Source organism: Pezoporus occidentalis, unplaced genomic scaffold (genome assembly GCF_034315485.1).
Source record: "Pezoporus occidentalis ecotype Australia unplaced genomic scaffold, CSIRO_AGI_Poc_V1 ctg24, whole genome shotgun sequence".
NCBI lineage: Eukaryota > Metazoa > Chordata > Aves > Psittaciformes > Psittacidae > Pezoporus > Pezoporus occidentalis.
In genome coordinates, this window is record NW_026914285.1 from 5,220,829 (window position 1) to 5,242,221 (window position 21,393).

The 21,393-nt window shown below is 41.7% G+C and overlaps 1 protein-coding gene across 1 annotated transcript in view; it reads right to left on the reverse strand.

Annotated features, from left to right (window-relative positions):
* The window catches only part of ADAMTS5 (ADAM metallopeptidase with thrombospondin type 1 motif 5), a 48,105-nt gene extending 27,109 nt beyond the window's left edge, over positions 1-20,996 (reverse strand). Inside the window, exons 1-2 of the mRNA XM_062622144.1 lie at positions 19,489-20,996; positions 7,358-7,490 (exon numbers count right to left, since the gene is read on the reverse strand). Of these exons, the coding sequence (XP_062478128.1) occupies positions 7,358-7,490; positions 19,489-20,415 (1,060 nt within the window). The 5' untranslated portion in view covers positions 20,416-20,996. The remainder of the gene's footprint in view (positions 1-7,357; positions 7,491-19,488) is intronic.
* Positions 20,997-21,393: the final 397 nt, after the last annotated feature.

Genomic DNA, 21,393 nt, shown 5'->3' on the forward strand with positions numbered 1-21,393 from the left:
AAAAAGATGTGGTCTTGGAGGTCCATGCTACATCTACTGCGCTAATTAACAGGGCACGTGGAAGACAAATATTAATTTTAATGAAAAAGTGGGAGATGGTGACATCCATTGAACATCTGTCCAACTCGCAAAGAATATAAATCATGGCAGCTCATGGTAAATGAATGAATGGGAGAGTAGACAGCACAAGAGTCTAAAAAATGGCATTGCTTGCTGCCTGTTTATTTGGTAAATCTGCCTTCCTTTTTGTACTGGAAGTACTTTCCACACAAAAAGTACATAATCAGTTCAAGAAGGACAGGGACCTGCTGGAGAGCATCCAGTGCAGGGCAACTAAGATGATTAAGGGAGTGGAGCATCTCCCTTATGAGGAAAGACTGAGGGAGCTGGGTCTCTATAGTTTGGAGGAGACTGAGGGGTGACCTTATGAGTGTCTATAAATATATAAAGGGGGAGTGTCACGAGGATGGAGCCAGGCTTTACTCAGCGGCAAACAATGATAGGATGACGGGTAATGGGTACAAACTGGAACACAAGAGGTTCCACTTAAACTTGAGAAGAAACTTCTTCTCAGTGAGGGTGACGGAACACTGGAACAGGCTGCCCAGGGAGGTTGTGGAGTCTCCTTCCCTGGAGACATTCAAAACCCGCCTGGACACATTCCTGTGTAACATTATCTAGGTGTTTCTGCTCCGGCAGGGGGATTGGACTAGATGATCTTTTGAGGTCCCTTCCAATCTCTAGCATAGTGTGAAACTGTAATACTGTGATATCTATAGTACGTGTCAAGGAGGAAAGTGATCCTTACTTTCCCCTGTATTGTGGAAGACTGGGGGTGCAGGCAAACACAGGTGAAGTGGACTTCTTTTAGAATAATTTAAGTTGGAAAATATCCTTAAGATCAAGTCCAACCATAAACCTAACACTGCCAAGTCCACCACTAAGCCATGACCCTAAAATTTTTGATATTGACTGTTCTGAAACATTAGGCAAAATACAGTTTAATTTTCAATTTCCCTATGATTGCAAAAATACTGTCATTTCATTCGATGTACCTGGCTTTGAGTTATGATATTTCAGGATCCGTGTCAGCTTTTAAAAGCACAGCACCTGTTTCATCTAATTCTTCATGAGGTTGTACGTACACAGAGAACAGCACAACTACAGAAAACCTCTGGAAACTTGGGCAATGCTAGTGCTGTGTCTGAATCAGTTCCTGAAGTCTCTGGTTGAGAACTTGCCCCCCATCTCCTCACTGCTCTGACAGAATGACTTCACAGACATTAAGAAGACAAGGATCCCCAACCTACTCAGACTTAAAAGTATGTGGTAAATAAAGAAAAGCTCAAGCATATTCAGAACCCTAGAATTCATTTTTCTTACAGCATACCAATTTTCCCTTTCCATCTCTCCGCTTTTCCATACAAACTCTCTCAGTTTCACTAAAAAAGGTTTGTTTTAAGCACCATGTGTGCTGCAGGTGGAACAATTATATATTCCATATAACAGCATAAGTTAATCAAAATATTGTTGAGAAAGCCAAGAAATTTTACCCCAAATATTAACTAGAAAGCTTTTATACAGCTGATGTTTGCATTTTGAAGCATCAGTTAAATTTTCTGTTCCAATCTTCACCTCTTGTGATGGCTTAGCTTTGACTGCCCATCTTTTCTCTTAACCAAAGGGGATTATATTTGTGAGGGCTTAATTCAAGAGTTTTTGCACGTAGAATTTTAGATGGAACTTTGAAAAACTTTCAAAGAAAGAGAAGGAATCAGCAATTTTCCTGATGTATGTCATCAGAGAAGAACTGGATGAATGTACTCTCTCTTTTTTGTCATGTTAAGAAAGCAAGTCTGCCTAATTATGATTACCTGGATACTTGCCTAACTTCACTTGTCATGAAGGAAACATAATACAAAAGTTAGACAACCTTCACCATTTTTTCATGTGCCTGTGAGATTCTGTGCCCTTGGCAATCTATCCCCCTTGAAAGGCTACAAAAGATTTGTACCTGTCAAGTCTGAAATTTACCTTTATCAGCTCTATCTTGACAGCCCTGAAATCAAACGGCTACATGTTCAGCAGTAGAAAAGATTACCCTGTTTAGTTACTTTTGGGTGTGTCCAAAATGAGCATGAAGTAAAATATGGAATAAGAACATTTTTTGACTCTTCTAGGGACATCAAAATCAAGACTACCATTTAAATATCACATAGATTGTTCTTGGCTTATTTTTTTTTCTGAAGAAGGGTCAGAATCATGGAGTTTAAAGGTTATGTTGGTTAGACATGGTAGACATGGCCCTCCTTCTACAGAGGCCTACAACTCAAATACACACTAAGGCTCTGAATAAATACTTTTAATCCACTCAGAATTCAGCAAAATGGTACTTCGGTGCATTTCAGTGAACCACCTGAGTGAGGACCCCAGGAGTGATACCTCACTTCTAAAATGGCTTCTTTACATAATAATAAAGCACTACACTTTGTTGACAGAGCTTCTGATCTCCTCAGTGGTGGCAGATGCCACAGAATGACAGCATGCTCAAAAAAATCTGGTATTAAGAACATCATTTTCTGGTTTTAGTTTCTGTACTTGATTTTAGGTGTTACACAGTACAGCTGTGGAATAAGTTGTGGTAACTTCACGTAACCATATAAAATGAGGTTGAGAGGAGAACCTGAAAAGCCATCTTGTGCATCCCTCCACTGCAGGGTAGGATTGGTGTCCCCTAAGCCACAGCTGTTTTAGCCATCCGGCTCCTGTGAACCTCCAGTAATGGAGATTTCACAGCCTCCCCCAGCAATTTATTCCTGTCCTTAACTGTCTTACTGGTTAGATGATTTTGGCTAACACTTAAAGTAAATTTCCCTTGTTGCAATTTAAGGCCATTACCCCTTGTTCTGTCCCAGGTGGACAGGGAGAATGATCTATGATGCAAATTTTCGCAATTATTTCTTTAATATATTTTAACATTGCTTTTATGCCCCTTTTGGCCTTCCCTTCTTTAAAGTCACAAGTCAAAGAAAACTAATGAACACAGGTTTAATTAGTTCCACGTAGGAATTTCAAAGCTATATCCTAAAAATAAAATACTTGGAAAGAACATCAGTAAACCATATTACTCAGGAGAATAGAAGGAGTAATTGCATGTCAGCGTGGTTGCTTAATAGAGAAACAGGAACTCTGCAAAAGGTCAAATGAACATTACCACTGAGCAAAAAGGCAGGGGCTTTCTCTGTATCTCCTCTAAAAAACTGAAAAAAATGTTCTTCAAGATTGATGGAAAGAATAAAGATACATATAATTTAATAGACCCATGTAACTCTTCCTGAACTAAAATGGAGCTTTGACTGCTTAAAGAATGCAGGAAGGATGTTTTTGTATTTAAGGACTAGATCAAAACTCAAGAGACAACTTTAATCCTTGGCTTTTCTTGAAACTTCCTTGTGATTTTGGGAAACTACCTATTGATAAAATGAGCAGTAGCTCCACTCATTTTCTCTTGAACTCCTCTTATTCTGTTTTAGTAGATAACAAACCCATTAGGATGGTGGGCTGTCTGTACTGAAGCACAGGGGACTCCAGCATAAGAGGAGCCAAAGTCACCTGAAACTTCTGACCATGACTGTATTACAAAATGCAACACCAGACTACTAAACAAGGCATTGTCATGCACTAGATATATCCCATCACAAGAGATGTTAAACGTAACTTCAAATTGACTGTGTCTGTTGGAGATGTTGGATCCTGCTTATCTTCATGGGATGCATGGGTTGGCTTATAATTCACCAGTAAATGCAATGAATCTTCAACCCAAAATTCCAGAGCCTTAGAGTAAAAATCTAGTTATTTTTGTTTCCTGATGGTTATTTTAGCATGGGATATATGGAGAAGCAAAATACTAGTGCTGACCTATGAAAACCTTTAAATGAATGTTGAGATTATGTGCAGTCACAGGTTAACGCTTTTCTCCAGATGTCTCTATGAAGCAGGGAAGTACATAAAATAAGGAAACATAATTTTTTTACAGACAACAACAAAGACCTGGAAAATATCTACATACTGTTCCTAAGCTAGCTCAGATATCCCTGGAAAGCTATGGAGGCATAGCTAAAGGAGATGCTTAAAGTCAAAAAAAAAAAAAAATCTATATGCCACAACATGGATCTCAAATTATTTCATGCACAAATCCAGAAGACTGTTTTTGTGACTGCAAAGCTGCTACTGTCCAAATTACAGCAGCATGTCCCCTGCTAGAAAATAACCATATATGGATTTACTAGTAGTGGCTGGATGTCTTGACAGGCTACGATTTAAAAGTAACATTTATGCTATTAGCACTGCTTCCTTTTATTTGGAGGAGAAACTGGATTATCGCATTCAAAGTTATAAGCTTTCCTCCTGTTTTTCTGTTGCATTATCCTCATTTTCTACATTTGACATCGAAGACAAATTATTCCTGATTTTCCTACATATAAGTAGGACAAGATTCATGTCCAGCCTTGTTAGTCTTTGTATATGGATATCCACCTCTTACTGTCAGCTAATCAGTTGTACTAAGAATTTGGTTGCACCTATTTCTTTCTGTGTTCTTGTTTATAGCTCTTTGGAGATTTTGCCTGTTACTGCTACTCATTCATACTCTTCCCCTCAAAAACCACTGGTCAAAACTCTTGGATTTTATCTGTAAGAAACAAAATAAACATCTAAGTAGTAGAAACCCTGGCAACTTTTTGCTTCCTATGCATGTATCCAACCTCAGTCCAACCTCAGCTGTGCACCTCCCTGTTTGAGCTACAGTTCCGTTTACTTTGGTTGCCTTCCGGAGAAAGAATCTGATCCTGAAAAATGCTCCTGGATCCCTCAGAGAGAAAACAAGAGCATTCAGATCCCTGTGGAAGTTAGTGAGGACACACAGCCATTCTGCAGATCAAATCTGTGTTAATAACGATGCATCTGCTACACATGCACATGTAGCATGGTTACTTAAAATACTGCAGATGGTGACTCTGATTCACTTAGCAGCTCACCTTGCTATTCCTACTGACAGAAAGTAGCGTCTTACGCTTAGAGCCCTTAGCATCCCCTTAGTCTCGCAGGGCATCTCTTATGTAGCCAGGTGAATTCCACTGAATAACTAAGCCACTGTAAACTTAAAGCTACACCCTACCCACAGGGTAGGGGGAAGTTTAAGACGCCTGAATCACAGGAAGAAATTTGGTCTCCAAATAAAATAAAGCAAGGTTTTCCCCAAAGTGCTTAACTAAAGGGTATCCATGCCACACTTCTATTTTTCATCATTTTTCACCTTTAATTTAATACAAGTACTCAAGCAATTTTAGCTGTGTTTTCCTCTCAACTTCTCCCACTTCAGGCCACACATACAAAGATCATTCTGCGACTTGACACCCCTCCTTTCTTAAAATCTTACATTAAGGACTTAAAAAAAAGATGGTATTTTAAACAGCCTCAAAACTAGAGGTTTTTTTTTTGTCCATCAGGGTACTTATTTATTAATTTCAATTCATGCCTTTTTTACACTGAAAATTACAGCTTCTACCGATTCCTGTAAATGTCTAGGTTTTGAAAATGTCTTTTTCTTTTTTTTTTTTTTTCAGAAATGTGCTTTGAGGTCACTAAAAATATTTAATTTTGTTTGCATTTTCTTTGTGTGAAATTCAAGGCAGTAATATGCATATTTATGCTCACCCCTATCTTTACTGATGTATGTTCTGTCATTTTTAATCTATATCTAGTCATGTATTTATTGCTGATAAATTGGTAGCCAAGACACATTAGTCACCTCTTCACACACCAGGTATATCAACACTGGTTGACATTGAAAGAAGGTCCCTCATCTGACCTTGCCAATGCCTGCCAACCTTCACCAGTGAGCATTCTTCTGGATGCAAAAATGCACAAGCACTCTCTAGCAGACTGGCCTTTGAGTGATAGGTGAAGTTTGCCAATCTACTTGTCCCAGTTCTAGACAAGGCTTGTGAAACGTCCTCGGTTTCACAGCATCCAGGTTTCATGCCACTAAATTCTTCTGATGCGAAGCTGTATTTGATGTATTGCTGCACTTATCTCCAAATACTCTGAATTAGTAATTTAAAAGGGCTTTTTCTTTCATAATTATATTCTTATTTATTAAAACAAGATTTCTGTTTTGGGGACTAATTCTGCCACAAATATTTCATATTTTCATGCAACACATGATCACACTGCAGCCACTACTGATATCACTTCTCTGTAGCACCACAAGAGCAGTAGGGTTAGATTCCCTAAACATCGAAGGGTCAGGTCAGTGGCATGCCAGCTGCTTTTTCGTATTTGGTGACCTCTGGTTGCTGAGCCAGTTGTATATATAAGGCCCACAACTCTTGGGTTCTACCTGCTAGCTACTTGAAAACTGAACTACTGCAAAGATACTCTCAAAGCAAACTTTACTTTGGTTTGGCATAAGGTACAAGGCAATTCAGCAATTGGCTCTCTCTGCAAGTTCTCCTTTCCTTGCTATTTCCTTCCAAGAATGTTAAAAAATATGTTCTCCACTTTTAAATTGTTGTTCACTCACCAAGGCGAACAGCCCTCATACTAAATGGATTTCCAGTGAACACAGCTCACAAAGCGTTAGTAAATTAAAAATTACCAAAACGGCAGCAGTCTCTCTGAAGGAATATATCACAACAGATGGAATATTACAGAAGACGAACTTTCTTCTGTCACTAATTCTATCTTAAATCTTTACATTGTGTTGCTATCCAGAGGTGGAAACTGAAACAAACCTAAACAGTTTTTTTCTGACTAAATCTTTACCACCTAAATAATAATTAACTTGTTTCAAGATTCACAGTAGTACCATATTTTACCATAAAGGTGGAATTTTCATACACTTAGAAAAAGATTAGAATTCTGTTTTTTCCACAGTGCAGTTAACACACTGTCCCAGAATAATGTTTCATGACAGTAGAGCATGCATGGACTTTAAAAAGGTGAGCTATTTTCCACTGTGTATGCACCAAATGTATATGAATTACAATAGACGGGCCAAATGCTTTCTCAGGAGACACATGTATTGACATCTTTGGACAGTAGCAGCAGACTTTGAATTTTCACTTCAACTACTGCTTAGAAATGACACTGTCAGAAAGGAAACACCTACTGTGCGCCTTCACTTGCCTTCTGATCCCTTATTAGTTAACCCTGAAGTGCATATGTATACAGCCTTAATCCCCGAGTGAGTATCTGGACCAGGGGAAAGCTGGAATTAATTGCAAAGTATTTTGGTTACTAATGCAGCTGTTACAAGTGTTTGATTTGGCAGGTGAACAGAAAAGGCACTGCATACCAATTTCGTGAGCCACTGTAAAAGCTGCATGGAGGCCGTCATCTTCAATCACTGCACAGCTGCGCTCAGGAGAGCATATGGTCCCAACGTCTGCCATTCCCAGAGTATCACATGAATGATGTCCACATAAATCCTGCCCAGGAAGGAAAAAACAAAAAAAAAATCATTAAAATAAATGTTTACATCCACAGGTAACAACAGGCTAAAGTCACCAACCCTTTGCAAACAGCAGAAACTGGATAAAAACATCAATAAAAGCTTCCACCTAATACAGTTTAAAAGTATGATACAATGATCCAATCCCACCCCTGGTAAAGTCAGTGGCAATGTTTCCATTGAATTTAACAGCATTTGGATACCTTCTGTAACTAATTCTTGTTAGTTAAACTTGTATTTCTGCAATGTATAGAAGAAGCCCAGACTTGCAGGGAGGTGCTCTGAATACACACCACAGAACCATTTCTTCATTGACAATAAAAATAGAATATTCTCTTTATTTACAGAAAGTAAACCAAGGCACAGAGAGAAAGCTTCAGATTCCTCACCAGTCCTTGAATCAGAGATCGCCCTTCTTTTCCAAAAGTCTTGCATTTGCACTTAAAGAAATTAGATTGTGATATATTAAACCTCATGTCACATCTATCACGTAGTACAATGATCAATAATGTATTACCCAATATACCAAGTATTTAAGCAATTCTCAGAGGTTGCTTAAAGAGTCAGTTATATGATAGTGTAAAACCCCTCCATTACCAGTCTTACTAATGCAACAATTAGATCATGTTTCCTACTTGTAGATATGGGATGTCTCCAAAAACCACGCAGGTAGCATTAGGTTTTTAGTTTCTGTTCCAAAATGGTAATAATAATGAAGGCAGCTTTGGTCAGACAGTGTTTTAATCATCAGCAGTAACTTCTGAGTGCTGCTTCTGAAGCAAAGGGAGGAACATTAGTCTGAATGCACATATATATGCTCTTTTGGCTGAGAAAGAAAAGTAGATGCCATGGTACCACACCATTTTGTAACTTCAGCAGCTCACTGTGGTTGAATGAAATTGTCGTTTTCAAGGTACGACAGGATTATCAAATATTATCAAAATTATCAAAGAGTAGCTTTTCCCCCTTCATTTTTAAGACTTTTTCCCTTCAGATCTCCTTTTGTAATGACTTTCTTTCATGAAGCCTTTCATAATTAATCCATCTGAATAACAGATACCCTATATAAAGCTTCAGGTCAACAATGTCCACTGGTAAGTTTCAAATTTAGGCAAACTTGAGAATGCACAGGATTCAAATCCCACTGAAGTCAAAACCAAAGTTCACAGATATTGTGACAAAGCATCTCTTTACCAAAAAAAGTGTTTTTTTTTTCTCACCAAGATGAAATAAAGAGATTTTCAAGGTAAAATTACATAGCAGTATTGCATATATGGAGCTAGAATTTTGGGATCAGTTCTGACTTCCAGGTGTCTGGGAACTCTTTTCGGGAAGTTCACTCTTGGTGCTACATCAAGATTTAAATGCCACAGCATCACAAGAAGAGAAGAAATAAAGTTCAAAAGTATTCCAATTCACAAATTTTCAGAGGTATAACCTATGGTTTAGAAAAAAACTTCCATTCTGTAGCAATGCAGATAATATGCAGGCAATTTTCTCTTGAACCCCACTGGCTCCCACCCTTTATATCCAGTCAGCTCCCCAGAGTTTGCTCCTGGCTCTGCATGGCTTATGGGAACGCACAGAATAAGGATGCCCATTTTCAAATACTTTAAATGAAATACAATTTTTTCCAGTTTTATTTTGGCAAATAAACTTCATATGATTGTCAGCATCTCTGGACCAAAGTTGGAAGAGGCCCTAAGTGAGGTCATGTTGTTATAGCCTCAAACATCCAGGTCATATTCAACAAGGAAGACAGAGACAATCTTTAAACTCCTATTACTTTTGCTTGGGTTCATATCCATTTAGCCCTTTATGTAACACTTCTGGCCTTTTCAATCTAAGGGTATATTTTACATAAAGTAAAGTAAGCTACATATCAAGTTTACATAGAGTAAACTCTGTGTAAACATATCTGTAAGTGGCTTACCTCCAGCAGCATGAGTAACAAGACTCAGAAAAATGCATGTGCATAGTACCAATAAAAATACCTTTTCATGGTGATATAATCAGTCTAAATAATGAGTATAAGCTGTATAGGAAGTAAGGTACCTTTATACTAGTGTAATTCGAACTGAATCTATACAAGCAGTTTAATGGAAATTCTTACACAAGTATCAAAAAGAACATAAATCAGACAGAAAGCAGCTTACTGGAGGAGGTCTAAATTACTTTTGGGTTGACAGTGCCAATAATAGTATAAAATACATTAATTCAGGCCTTGTCTCTGCATGCAGATTCTGTGTCATATGGTCTTTTCTTGTATTTGGGCGTCATTATTACGTAGATACTTACATCAGCACTGCTCCCAGTGTGGGCACAATTATATCAGCACACAGATGTCTTATGCCAGCGCATGTTGTATTTCCATTTGCATACAAAAAAGAAGCTATGCCACTGATATGACTATGAAGCTATACCAGCAAGTGCAACCAGACCTCTGGATTTGATGACACAAGTCTAATTGAAAGAATAAAGTCTTTCTAAGCAGGCAATCTCATAAACTAATTCCTTAGAGTCACTTCTGATGGGATGTGTAAAGTATGAAAAATCACAACGGGGACATTAACTGTAAGGAGCCCTTCTGACTCTTGGCTGGTTAGTAATCCCTCCCTCAAAATTTTGAAAGCTATTCACAGGATTGCATTACACCACCTTCATTAGATATAAATAAATAGCTAAGCATATATGCAAGCACTTGCAGACCTAGCAATGTTTGGTTCTTTTTCATATGCTATGCGTTACTGACATTGCACCACCTGCCTGCCTAGGTTTTCCTTAGAAATCCAGTCACTTCATCAAACCACTGTTCCTCCATTTCCATCTCTTCCCAAGCATGACACATATCCACACATCTCAGCATCCCACTGATAACTTTCAAGGCATTGCATAATAGCTGTCTAGACAAAACAGAACAGGCTTTATTCATTATTTATGAAATACTTTAACTTTGGGTCAGATAAAATTAATTTCTTGAAGGGCTGTATTAGTTAAAGGCTGCTGCTAGGAAATACCACAGCAGCAAATAAATGATTCTGAGAATTGCTTGTTTAAAATTACCTAGCTCCTCCAACACCTCAGAGGCAGCTGCAATACAGCTGTCCTCAGATGGTGTGGGACCAACGATCCCCGCAAAGGAGAAGAGAAGAGAGACCACTTTGTGGTCAGAAAGCAGTGGACAGTGATATAGTAAAGCCACATTTCCTTTAGCCAGCTCCCTGATCACATCCGCTCTGCCTCCCCAACAGTCTGAGCAAGGCTGCGTGGGGAGCCCTACAGCCATCTACTGAATTCCAGCTGGGAAGTGGTAGATGAGGCCTATAAAGGATCTTGGAAACAAGGACAGGAAATATTTCCTGTCGTTAACTTCTTTGTATGAAGCTGTTATTGGATAGGGATGTCTATGGGCTGCCCTTAGAGAAGGGCATGCATTGGCTATGCTTTGAATAGGAAGCATGTCCTGAGTCTTCCAGTTTTCCTTGAAGGCTTTAGTCCTCAGTGATTGCATGAAGATGATTTTTTTTAAGCTAATGTTGATATTGTCAATTGACACTTAAGCAGACTACTGAAGACTCCATTATGTTTGTAACTCATAGTTTCATTTTTCATTTCTCTTGCTGCTGCACTTTTTGAACTATGTATTTCTATTCATAGCATCACATAGCATATACTATATATGTAATTGAAGCCTATTCAGTTGTGTCTCTGAGGCAAATATTCCAAAAAGTTTGCTATTGGTTCAAGTCACCATTCCCTAGCTACATGGTCCTTGCCAACAGCATGATCTTGAGTGATGTTATTAAAAATCATGCCTGCTTACACTTCCACAGATTGAAACTTTATGGAAAAATTTCTTTTGACTTAAGCCTCGTGTAGCTATGCTTGCCATGCACTTTTTGTTACCAGCATCAGTTGTTATACTTTTAGTTTCCCTGTGCAGCCTTAGAAAGCAGTCTCAGACTTCAATGAAGTAAAATATTTTATTTCCCTTGAAAATCTTCTTTTTTGGTGGTTGTTGTTACAACAGGCTTTGATGTAATGATGCAATCTAACAAAATCTGTGTAGGTCTCCTCAACTTGTCATATTCCAGCTAAAGCACTAAGAAAACAGGGACTCACATGATACTTAAAACCAGTTTCCAATGATTATTTCACTGTGGTGTGTGGCTTCTATTAAAAAAGTTAATCACTTACTCAGATCTGTATACTCATGTAATTGCCTCCACATAGTGGCAGAAGTTTCGAAGAATAAGTGTTTCTTGATACTTCTAAAGAAGAAATGCAGAGTCTGGCCCTTGATCTGCATTACAGATCTGCATTAGAGTAGTTTCAAAATAGAAGAATGCATTTGCTACACAGGCAGCAATAGAAGTTAAGACTTAAGCTTTGGCAAAGAAATGACTTAGGAAAACTGAGCTGTACATCATAAGACTAGTAGTTAATTAGATGGCTTATTAAAGGCCAGGTTTTCTTGGCATTCATAAGTACATCAAGAGCCACTGGCTGTTTGCCATGTATACGTGGCATTGTTCTGAATGAAGATAACTGTCATGGCACCCTGCTGGAGCAGCTTATTTATTTTACCTGAAACCCTTTGATTTGTGCAGTAGGCTTAAAACCAAGAATAAACTGGTTACTGAAACCTGATACCAGGCCAGAGCCCATGGACTTGATCCAAAATAGGATTTAAGCACCAACATGGACAGTTTGGTGGAATGTAAGAACAAAATTGACTCACATGCCCTCTGGTCTTTGAGTTACCTGCCTTTCACAGGGTGTTCATTTCGTGACCTTATGGGCCCCAAAGTGTCACAGTTTTACATCCTGAGTAGTTTAGCACCTAGCTTTTACTAAAGCTTGATTGGCGTTGAGATGATTAATGTTTCTCCATCTTTGCCCCTGGGGAAGCTAAGACTACAGATGTTCTTAGATAAGATGTATGAGAAGCCAACAGGATTAGGCCACACAGCTGCACATCACTTTCTTTTAAAGCATAGCAAACAGCTTTCATATCTCTGTGTGTTTCTTTGCTTGCTGTCTGGTTTCTTTACAATGGCTCACCAGTTAAAGCCTTTGCCCAATACGAAGGTGATACAGCTTCAAATTCCTTTCCAAGATAAGTGTACTTAGGAGCCTTCTTCTTAGGAGACTGCCCTATGGTATACACCAGACTGAGGCCTACAATGAAGGTCTGCACATGTCAGTGCATGCAGGGAGTTGTGGCTCCGTGTGCCAAAAGTTTCCCTAGCCCAAGCTGCAGCTAGTGCTTACTTTGTGAAGCGACCTGATTTTTGGTCCCTATTCCTCAGCCTGCTTCTGTATTTTTACACTGAACAGTCCTGCAGTAAATTACAGAAACAGCCTGGGAACCCAGACTGCCTTGCTTTTAGTGGTGCACTCCAGTCAGTGGCTTCAGGTCACGATTTCTCTCCTTCTCACCATATGAATCTTGAATTACTTGCTAAACAGTGACATAGCTTTGGTCAGAGGGGTGGAAAGTTTCCTTAACACCTGGAACAGCTTACAACCTATGGGTTAAAGACCTCTCCTGGGAGGTGGGCAATACAGACCTAAAATCCCTCAAGCAGAGGAAGGAATTAAATACGACTTTCCGACTTCCTGCAGCAGTGCTCTCACCACAGCCCTGTAAAGGCAGGGTGGGATCAGGCGGTATTCAAGACCCACGCATTCACCCTCCTGCATGCCCTTCTGCAAAGTGGGTGAAAGTTTACTAACGTCATAGCAGTGCTGAATGGCACATGTGGAGGAAAGTAAAGTTCACCCAAACAGAAAGGATTATGGGCATCACCCAAGGAGTGCACGGTGCCTGGAAGGCAAAAGGAGCATGACACTGAAGTTGACAGACAGCAAAAGGTACACTGGAAATAAGAGCTAACTGTTGAAAAAAGTAGTTAGGGCATGGTCTATTTTACCCCTCAGGCAATATTATGACACTTAACAGAGAAGCTTTACAAGCCAAAATTGTGAAATGCTGCCCTGGAGGAAGCCATGAGGTGGATGGCTTCACTTTCATCCCTGGTGAAAAGCTATCCTCCTGAGACACTGGTGTGTCTTGCTTATGGGGATGTCCAAGTAAGGGCACAAGAGGGCCTGGCCACCACTGTGAAGAAAGGAAGGACTCCTGCCAGATTCACTGGGACAATGCTTTGTCCTTCTCCTGTGGCCGTATTTTGAGACGATGACTGAAGCCTGGTTACCTTTTGAGGAAAATGAGAATGGTGATACCTTTCGTATCTACTAAAACAAAAATCACGTATTTTCCTCGTAGTTTAACTTAAAAATTGATTGAGGCCAACGTGATGCTAGGTTTGCAGCAGGAAGATTGAAACTTACCCCAGAAGAAACGATGTGGGTATCTGTGAAGGTTTAGAAGAACTGTCTTGTTTTCGGTAGGTAATGTCTGACTGAATGAAGGCCAAGGGGCCCCAGAGGAGGAGGAGAACATCCTCAGATGAAGGACATATAACTCATTAGTGAGAAGCTGGCAATGAAACTAACTTTTAAGGTGTGCAGAAGGGAACTGCCTTCATTATAATACTAAAAATCACATCCCCCTGAGGTAAGAGACCCTTGCCCACAGAGACCCTTACTCACAGAACATTCGTAGTGAAATAAATCTATACTGTGTCTTTCAACAGAGATGAGAGAATGTAAGAGCCAATGGTTGCATATTACAGACCAATCATTGTAACTGGGAGTGCACTACCTTGGAACTTTTGTGTACAAATGTAAGGAACAATCCGCATGGGGTGTGCTTGATTTGTGGAAATGCACCACCAAGCACCGTGCAGAATAAGCAATGTTTCCTCTCACACCACAGTGTGTTTCAAGAGCTCTCTTTCAGACAGGCAACAACCTTCCTTTCAGGTCCTTCCTTTCAGGTTAATATGATAAATACAGACCTCAGTTTGGGGCATTTGAATATCAAATGTACAGAGCACGCTTTCTGAATTCTAAGGAAGGTGACATTCAAGGAAACACAATGTATGCGTGATGCCTTGTTGGGCTCAGTTTAGCATATGCATACTATGCTACACTTGCTGGTTTCAGAAACTATCTCCTTACCAAACTGGATGTTCTTATTCTTCCCTTATATGGTACAGGGGACCCCAGGCACTCCTCATCCAAGAACAGTTCAACAAAGTACTAGAAATAGAGCCTAAACTGGATTACTGGATTAAGTTTTTATGCTTCGAAGAGAGATTTATGAAGCTTTTCTTCCCCCCCCCCCCCCCCCCCCAGCATAGAAAGAAAACACAGCAGCACAATGCAAACCACAGATTATTTAAAACTATAGACAAAATGCACGTAAAGCATTTGGACTCTATCAGGAGGAGAAGGGCAAAGTTTCAGTAGTGAAACTGGTAGCTGGTGAACAACTTAAAATGTGCAACTTAACATGCCCAACCCATTGTTCCTCTGTGGGAAAAATCCAGAGCATCTCTGTAGGTTAGTGTGAACCATGTTGCTTCTGTACAAATTAGGTCCTACTTTATTTTCCCAAGGGACATTATCTAAATATTAGATTTGCAACAAAATTGGTGAAAATGCTATTAAACTGGTAAACACATCAGACTGTTATTTCTTCAGAGTAATAAACATTTGTGAAATATATGATTCTATTGACGGCTCGTGCAGTGACCTGTTTTACTAATATGGGATAATAATTGTGGGAAGATGATAATATCAAAAAGACAAAAAAAAAAAAAGGAAGAACTAGAGCCAAGGAAAGCATGTGCTCCATGCAATGACAGTATCATCTGTAGAGCTGAGATAATCAAAAGCTTGCTGTTAAATTTCAAAAGCACTGTCAGATTGACAGTTAAACTAAATCATACACACAAGACCCATATAATTACTGTGTAGAAAAAAGCAGGACAGAAGCCTTTGGCTTGAGCATAAACTTTTTGTTAGAGCCAGGCATGATGGCGCTATCACGGATGATGCTAACAAGCACTTCAGAAAGTATTTTTTTCTTGCTCTTGTTGCCTGTATCTACTGTGAGAAATATCTGTTTTAATTTTCGCATGATTCAGAATTGGGGGAAAAGGAAAGCAAGAGAACTGGATTATGTCCAAATGCATTCAATAGTTCACTTGAAATTTAACTAAGGGTCACTAATGAAATAGACTGGATGAATTCTAGAGGATAATTACAGAGCAGGCTAGACCTTGGAAAAGAACAGTCTGAGTTCAAGTGCAGTTTGCAAGTCATGTCCAACATGTTTTTCTACTGTGACAAATAATCTACCAAGTATTTTGTTGCACCCATAAAAACCTGAAGACTCTAGATAACCTGTTTCCAGCTTCCAAGAACTGTTCACAAACAAAAAGCCTGAAAAGGACTAAATTCTAAATTTGCTGTTGACTTCACTGCCATTGGGAACAAAGCAGGGGAAGAAGACTTTACAAGCTCTTCCTCCTCCCCACCAAACAGATGCTTCCCCACTGCCTCACGGTGCAAAGGACTCACCTGGCCATCAGATGATCACCATATTCCATGGAAGATGCTTTGAGGATGCATGAGGCCCAAAAATTCACAGCTGCTGTCAAGGACTCAGCCAGAAAGTAGTCAAACAGCAGGTGACCTATGTATTCTCTATGGTTGTAAAGGCCAAGCCACCTTAGAGAGCTCTCTCTGGTTTTATTAGAAAATCATCACCTGTTGGTACTGACAAGTCAGACCTCTGTCAAGATTGATGCTGGCCATCATGGGTAAAAATGAGATTTTGAGACCACTGGGAAAATACATGTCTTATTAGATTTTGGGAACTTAACCAATCACTGTGGAACCTGAATAAGTTTCTGTGATAGTGATAGATAATTTCTGTGCCCATTGAAGGCTTTCCCAACCTCCTACCCAGGTGATAATAACAACCAGACACGTTACTGTAGATTTCCTTGCAGCTAGAGAGTAAATATAGGATTTGGTGCAGCTAATGGATAGCTACATGGCCCTTGCCACTATTGATACACAATACAGAACCTTAAAATAGCTTTAACGTGTTGTGTATATCACCCAAAACTGAACTCATGCTCATATTTATTTACTATTTACTATGCTCTGCAGCACTATTGCTTTAAAGCCCTTATCAAATTAAATACAGATTATGACTGAAAGTGAGTGGATGTTTTAATACAGAATCACTAAATCTCCTTCTAAAAATCTTTTAGTATAGGAAGTACTTCCTACTATGAACGATGATGTTGATTATAATTTGAACTACCAGTACTAATTTTCTGATGAGGGAAAGCTGCCAGCACACTCATAATCTGTCGGTGGTTATTATTTTATCTTTAAACAAGCAATGACAACAGAAGAGGAGGAAGTGATGGTGCTGAATTCTGATGAAATTTTTCCTTTATAAGGAACTCAAGTAAAGCTGGTATCTTTTCAGAGCCTCTTTTGGTGTCAGAAATAGCATCCAAGTAAATGTCACTCCAGAATGAAGATAATTAGTATATTAGAGACTTGTATGACAACAAGCATTTAGATTCTAACTACATGTAAACAGTTACATACAGCTGAGGACATGCATTCAGCTGACAAATGATTTGCAAATATTATTCTGTTGACAGAGACATGAAGTTCATGGTGGCCTCAGTCAGTAAACAAAGACGGAAAATGCACCTCACACATTTACCCCATGCCTAAAAAACAAGCCATTTAGAAGAAGACATCTGGATGCTCAAAAATTAGCATGACGGTATTCAGAGCCCATCAAAACACGCAGCCATGGCTTGGCGTCTAGTAGCTAAGCAACGTACTTCATACATTCAAAACATAGTTGTAAAAGTTGGATCCTCCTGCCAATTGCTGCCACTCTCATTGAAAAGCTAGACTGGAAAAAATCTCTCTTTAGTTCAAAGTGGGGCTGTTTTCTCCGGGAAACATCTCTACTGCTTTTTCATCCTTTAACCCTTTTTGTATTTACATGCCAGGAGGAGCAAATAGATTCATGTTGACATTTCAAGCGTAAGCATATAAAAATCCTGTGGACTCATGCATACTCCTTGCAAATAACATCGTGAACACATGTAGCAAGAAACTATGCTCTTGTTCTCATTGAGTCTGGCACTGAAACATAATGCCAAACAACATGTGTGTGCACACAGAAAATCGTTAAAGTAGATTAAGTTATATTGAGCTGCACTGAGGAGCTAATCCCATAGTTAAACCTGTTAAAATGTAAACCAAGAAAACAGTAGCCTGTGCTTTTTCTTTGCAAATCATTTACATCCCTAAGTAACAGTACAAGCAATATTTGCATCTTAAGAGTCGAAGGAGATCACAGGAACTGTGACATTTTGTTTAGTTTAGGTACTACTTACATCCAAAAGAGTTAACTCTAGGCATGGAAGATGCTTTGCTCAGCCTTCTTTGCAAGTGGATTACTGATCAGCAGCACACCCTTACTCTGGCAGCAGGGCATTCATACAAAGAATTACACATAAGCATCTGTAAAGCAAGTGCTCTTTTCATTCCCATCCTATCTCAATCCAAATTAACTTGGCAATTGATGTTAAGATTCACAGTCTGCCACCCTAAAAGTTTCTGAATTGTAATAAATCCCAGAGAAATAAATGAGAATACTGTCAGAGAAAAACAGTTTGGTGAAGTGATGGATTCTGGCACAGGATTAATTAATAAGCCATTAGAAAGGATGTTTACAGCAAAAAGTGAGAGCATTCTGACCCAGCCTAGGTAGCCTGTTTTCATTCAGATTATAACGATAAAAAAAATGAAAGCCTGCAAATTGGACCGATGGGACTTAAACTGCTAAAAAAGGCTCCCCCTTTACAAGTGATGCCTGACTGACACAGAACCTAATGTTTCAACTATTTACAGCTATAAAAGCAAGCCAGGCACTTTTTTTTTCCCCTTCTGGAGCAACTCCTTCCACAAACCATCCAAAGCATCCTTTTTGGCAGGCTCCTATGATGTAGAAAAGCAGGAGAACTCAAACGAACGGAAAGTCATGCAGTTATTTTTTTCGCACTTGGGGAAAGGAAGAAAACACCAAACCCAAACCGCTGAAGGGATATTCTTACAGAACTTCATTGCATAAACTCGGCCACAAGTCTACTGGAGCAATGTCCCTTAACGACCTCTGGCAATGCAATTAATTAACAGCTGGGCACTGAGCAAGGTTCAACTCTGCATGGGTAATTCCAGCCAGATCCGACCCACAGTTGATCAGGACACCCATTTTTCACTTTGAGAAAAAGACTTCATCCCCTTGCTACCAGCCAACTCACTCAGCTTCTGCAGCTCTGTTTACCTGTGGTTTGCGTTTACGTCCTACCCTTGAACCACAAGTGCTGCTGCCTTCCAGTGCGGTGGAGCTATTCTTGCTGGAAATAGCATCTCAATGCACTCAACAAAGAAGCTGCATGCACTTTTAAGGTGTTCTTCCCCATTTTCACTAGCAGGTTTGTTTAGGGACTGATTTAGGCTCGGGAGTGTTATCAGCCCTTTTTGCCCAGACCACCTTCCCGAGAGAGAGGGGCTGTGTGTGAAACATCTCACTGAGGAAGACGGAACAACATCATCTCTCAAGCAGAGATAAGTTAGGTGGCCTCAGCCAAATTTCCCACTCTGGCAAATTACCACTTCTCCACCCTGGCAGGAGTCCCTGCACTGCACTGGCATGAATGGGTGCGTACCCACACTGGGGATGACCTTGCTGGGGAGGAGGTCACACAAATGCAGACACAGTTTATTGGCTTTTCAACCCCTCTTCCATCCCTAGCAGCTGTGCACATGGGTACCGATCCCCAAGACACATTACAACCCACCGGAAATGTTGAAGATGCAAACAGAGAAGCAACCACTGAGCAGAGCTGGTCAACATGGCTGAGTGCCACCAGGCTGGTCTTGCTGTGTCCCAGCTACCCTACAACACATGGTTCAAGCGACACCAAGTCGCTGTCAGTTGGGGTGATGCCTACCTCGCGGGTGAAGAAGATGGCTGCATCATAGTGCTCGTCATGGTCATCATCGAGGCGGTTGTGCTGGTGCTGCCACTTGCAGAAGTTCTTAAGAGTGGTGGCAGCGTTCCTGTTGACCTCCAGCCCCTTCTCCTTCTCGCCGAGGGCCACCACCTTCACCACTGTCAGGCGGACGTGGTTCTCCAGGCTGGCATGAGCGTAGAGCCGGGAGGCGATGGAGGCCAAGGTGAGCAGGTAGTGCTGCAGCCCTTTCCCGTACTTGCGGACCATGGAGGCGTCGGCCACCAGCAGCAGCTCCACCTGCCGGGCCCGGGAGACGGAGCGACGCCTCCTCCGCCGCCGTCGCCCGTTCTCCGACAGCGCCGTCCCGGCCGGGTCTTGGGTCTCGCAGCTGGTGCGGGCCGGCACCGTCTCGAAGCTGAAGCGCTCCCTGCGGAAGAGATGCGGGGCTCGGGCCGGGCCCTCCCCGTAGATGTGCGGGGCGGCCGCCTCCCGGCCGCGCCGAGCCGGCTTCACGGTGTAGCGGGAGCTGCCCACGGCGAAGAAGCCGTCGAGGCCGCCGCAGAGATTGAAGACGGCCAGGGAGCGCGGGCTGCCGTCCACCGTGCCGCGGTAGTAGCAGCGCGGAGGCGGGCCGTCCCGCGGCCCCACCGCCCCGTCGCGCTCCAGGTCGAGGAGGAAGCGCTGACCCCCCGCGTAGAGGACGTATCCCGCCTTGCCGCCCCCCGCGTAGGTCGGGTCGAGGCGCTGCACGACGCCGCTGGCCCCGTGGGGAGGCCTGGGGGGAGGGCCGGGCCGGGGCCGGGGCGGCGGGTGCGGGGAGGCGGCGGGGGGCGGTGGCGCTACGGCGGCGGCAGGTGCCGGCGGCTGGGCCAGAGCGCGGTGCAGCTCGGCGGCCAGCAGCAGGGAGAGAAGCCTCAGGAGCATGCTTGCCTCGCCGTCAGGAGCGGCCGCAGTGGTGATGGTAATTAATAGTAGTAATAATAACAACAGGAATTGGGGAGAGGGGTGGAAAAGAGCCGGTCCGCGGTGCGCGGCAGCGTCGTCAAGGGAGGTAGGGAAGCGGATAGGAAAGGGGGGGGGGGGGGAAGGAAAAAAGAAAAAAAAAGAAAAAAGTTCTCCCTCCCAAACTCGAGTCAAGTGTGAGTGAGAGAGAAAAAAATGTAAACAAAAGCCGCTCGCTTGTGAACTTTGTGTTTCTCTGCAAGGAAGAGCCGGGAGCGCATGGAAGAAGAGAGGCAAAAAAAATCCAAATCACTGCTGCTGGGGGGGCAAGGCAGGGAGAGAGAAAAAGGAGGAGAGGAGGCTCGGAGCCGGCAAGTAGAGAAGTTTGAGCATTTCCCACTCCTCTTCCACTTCTCTGCCGTAGTCACCGGATCATCGCCAGCAGCAGCAGCAGGGGCAGGGGGCAGGTCTGCTGCGACTCGGCACTTTCTCGGGCTCCGGTGGGCTCCCTTTCCTTCTTTTGCCCCCTTTTGTTTTGCAGAGGAGGAGAAGGGGAGAGAAGAAATTCAGGCTGTACAAATCGCCTCGTTCGTCTCCGGTGAGATGGTTAAAAAAAAGAAAAGAAAAAAAAAAGGAAAAACCCAGAAGCGGAAACCGTCCCGGATTTTTGTAAAAACCCCCTCCCTGTATCTTTTCTGTTGTTGTTGTTGTTATCCCCAGTCTGTCGATGTGAACAAGAGGAGAAGGGAGAGAAATGTGAAGATGAGAGGAGGTGGAACAATGAATTTATAGCGGAATGCCATCCTGCAATGGCAATTTCAACAATTCGTCACTCAGGCTGCCTCTTAAAGGGAGAGCTTCAAAACCACCACTCCCACACTTCCTTCTCATTTAATCAGAGGGAGAAACTTGAGGGGAGGGAGAAAGGGGGGGGGGGGGAAGGGGGGGCGGCTGCGAGGG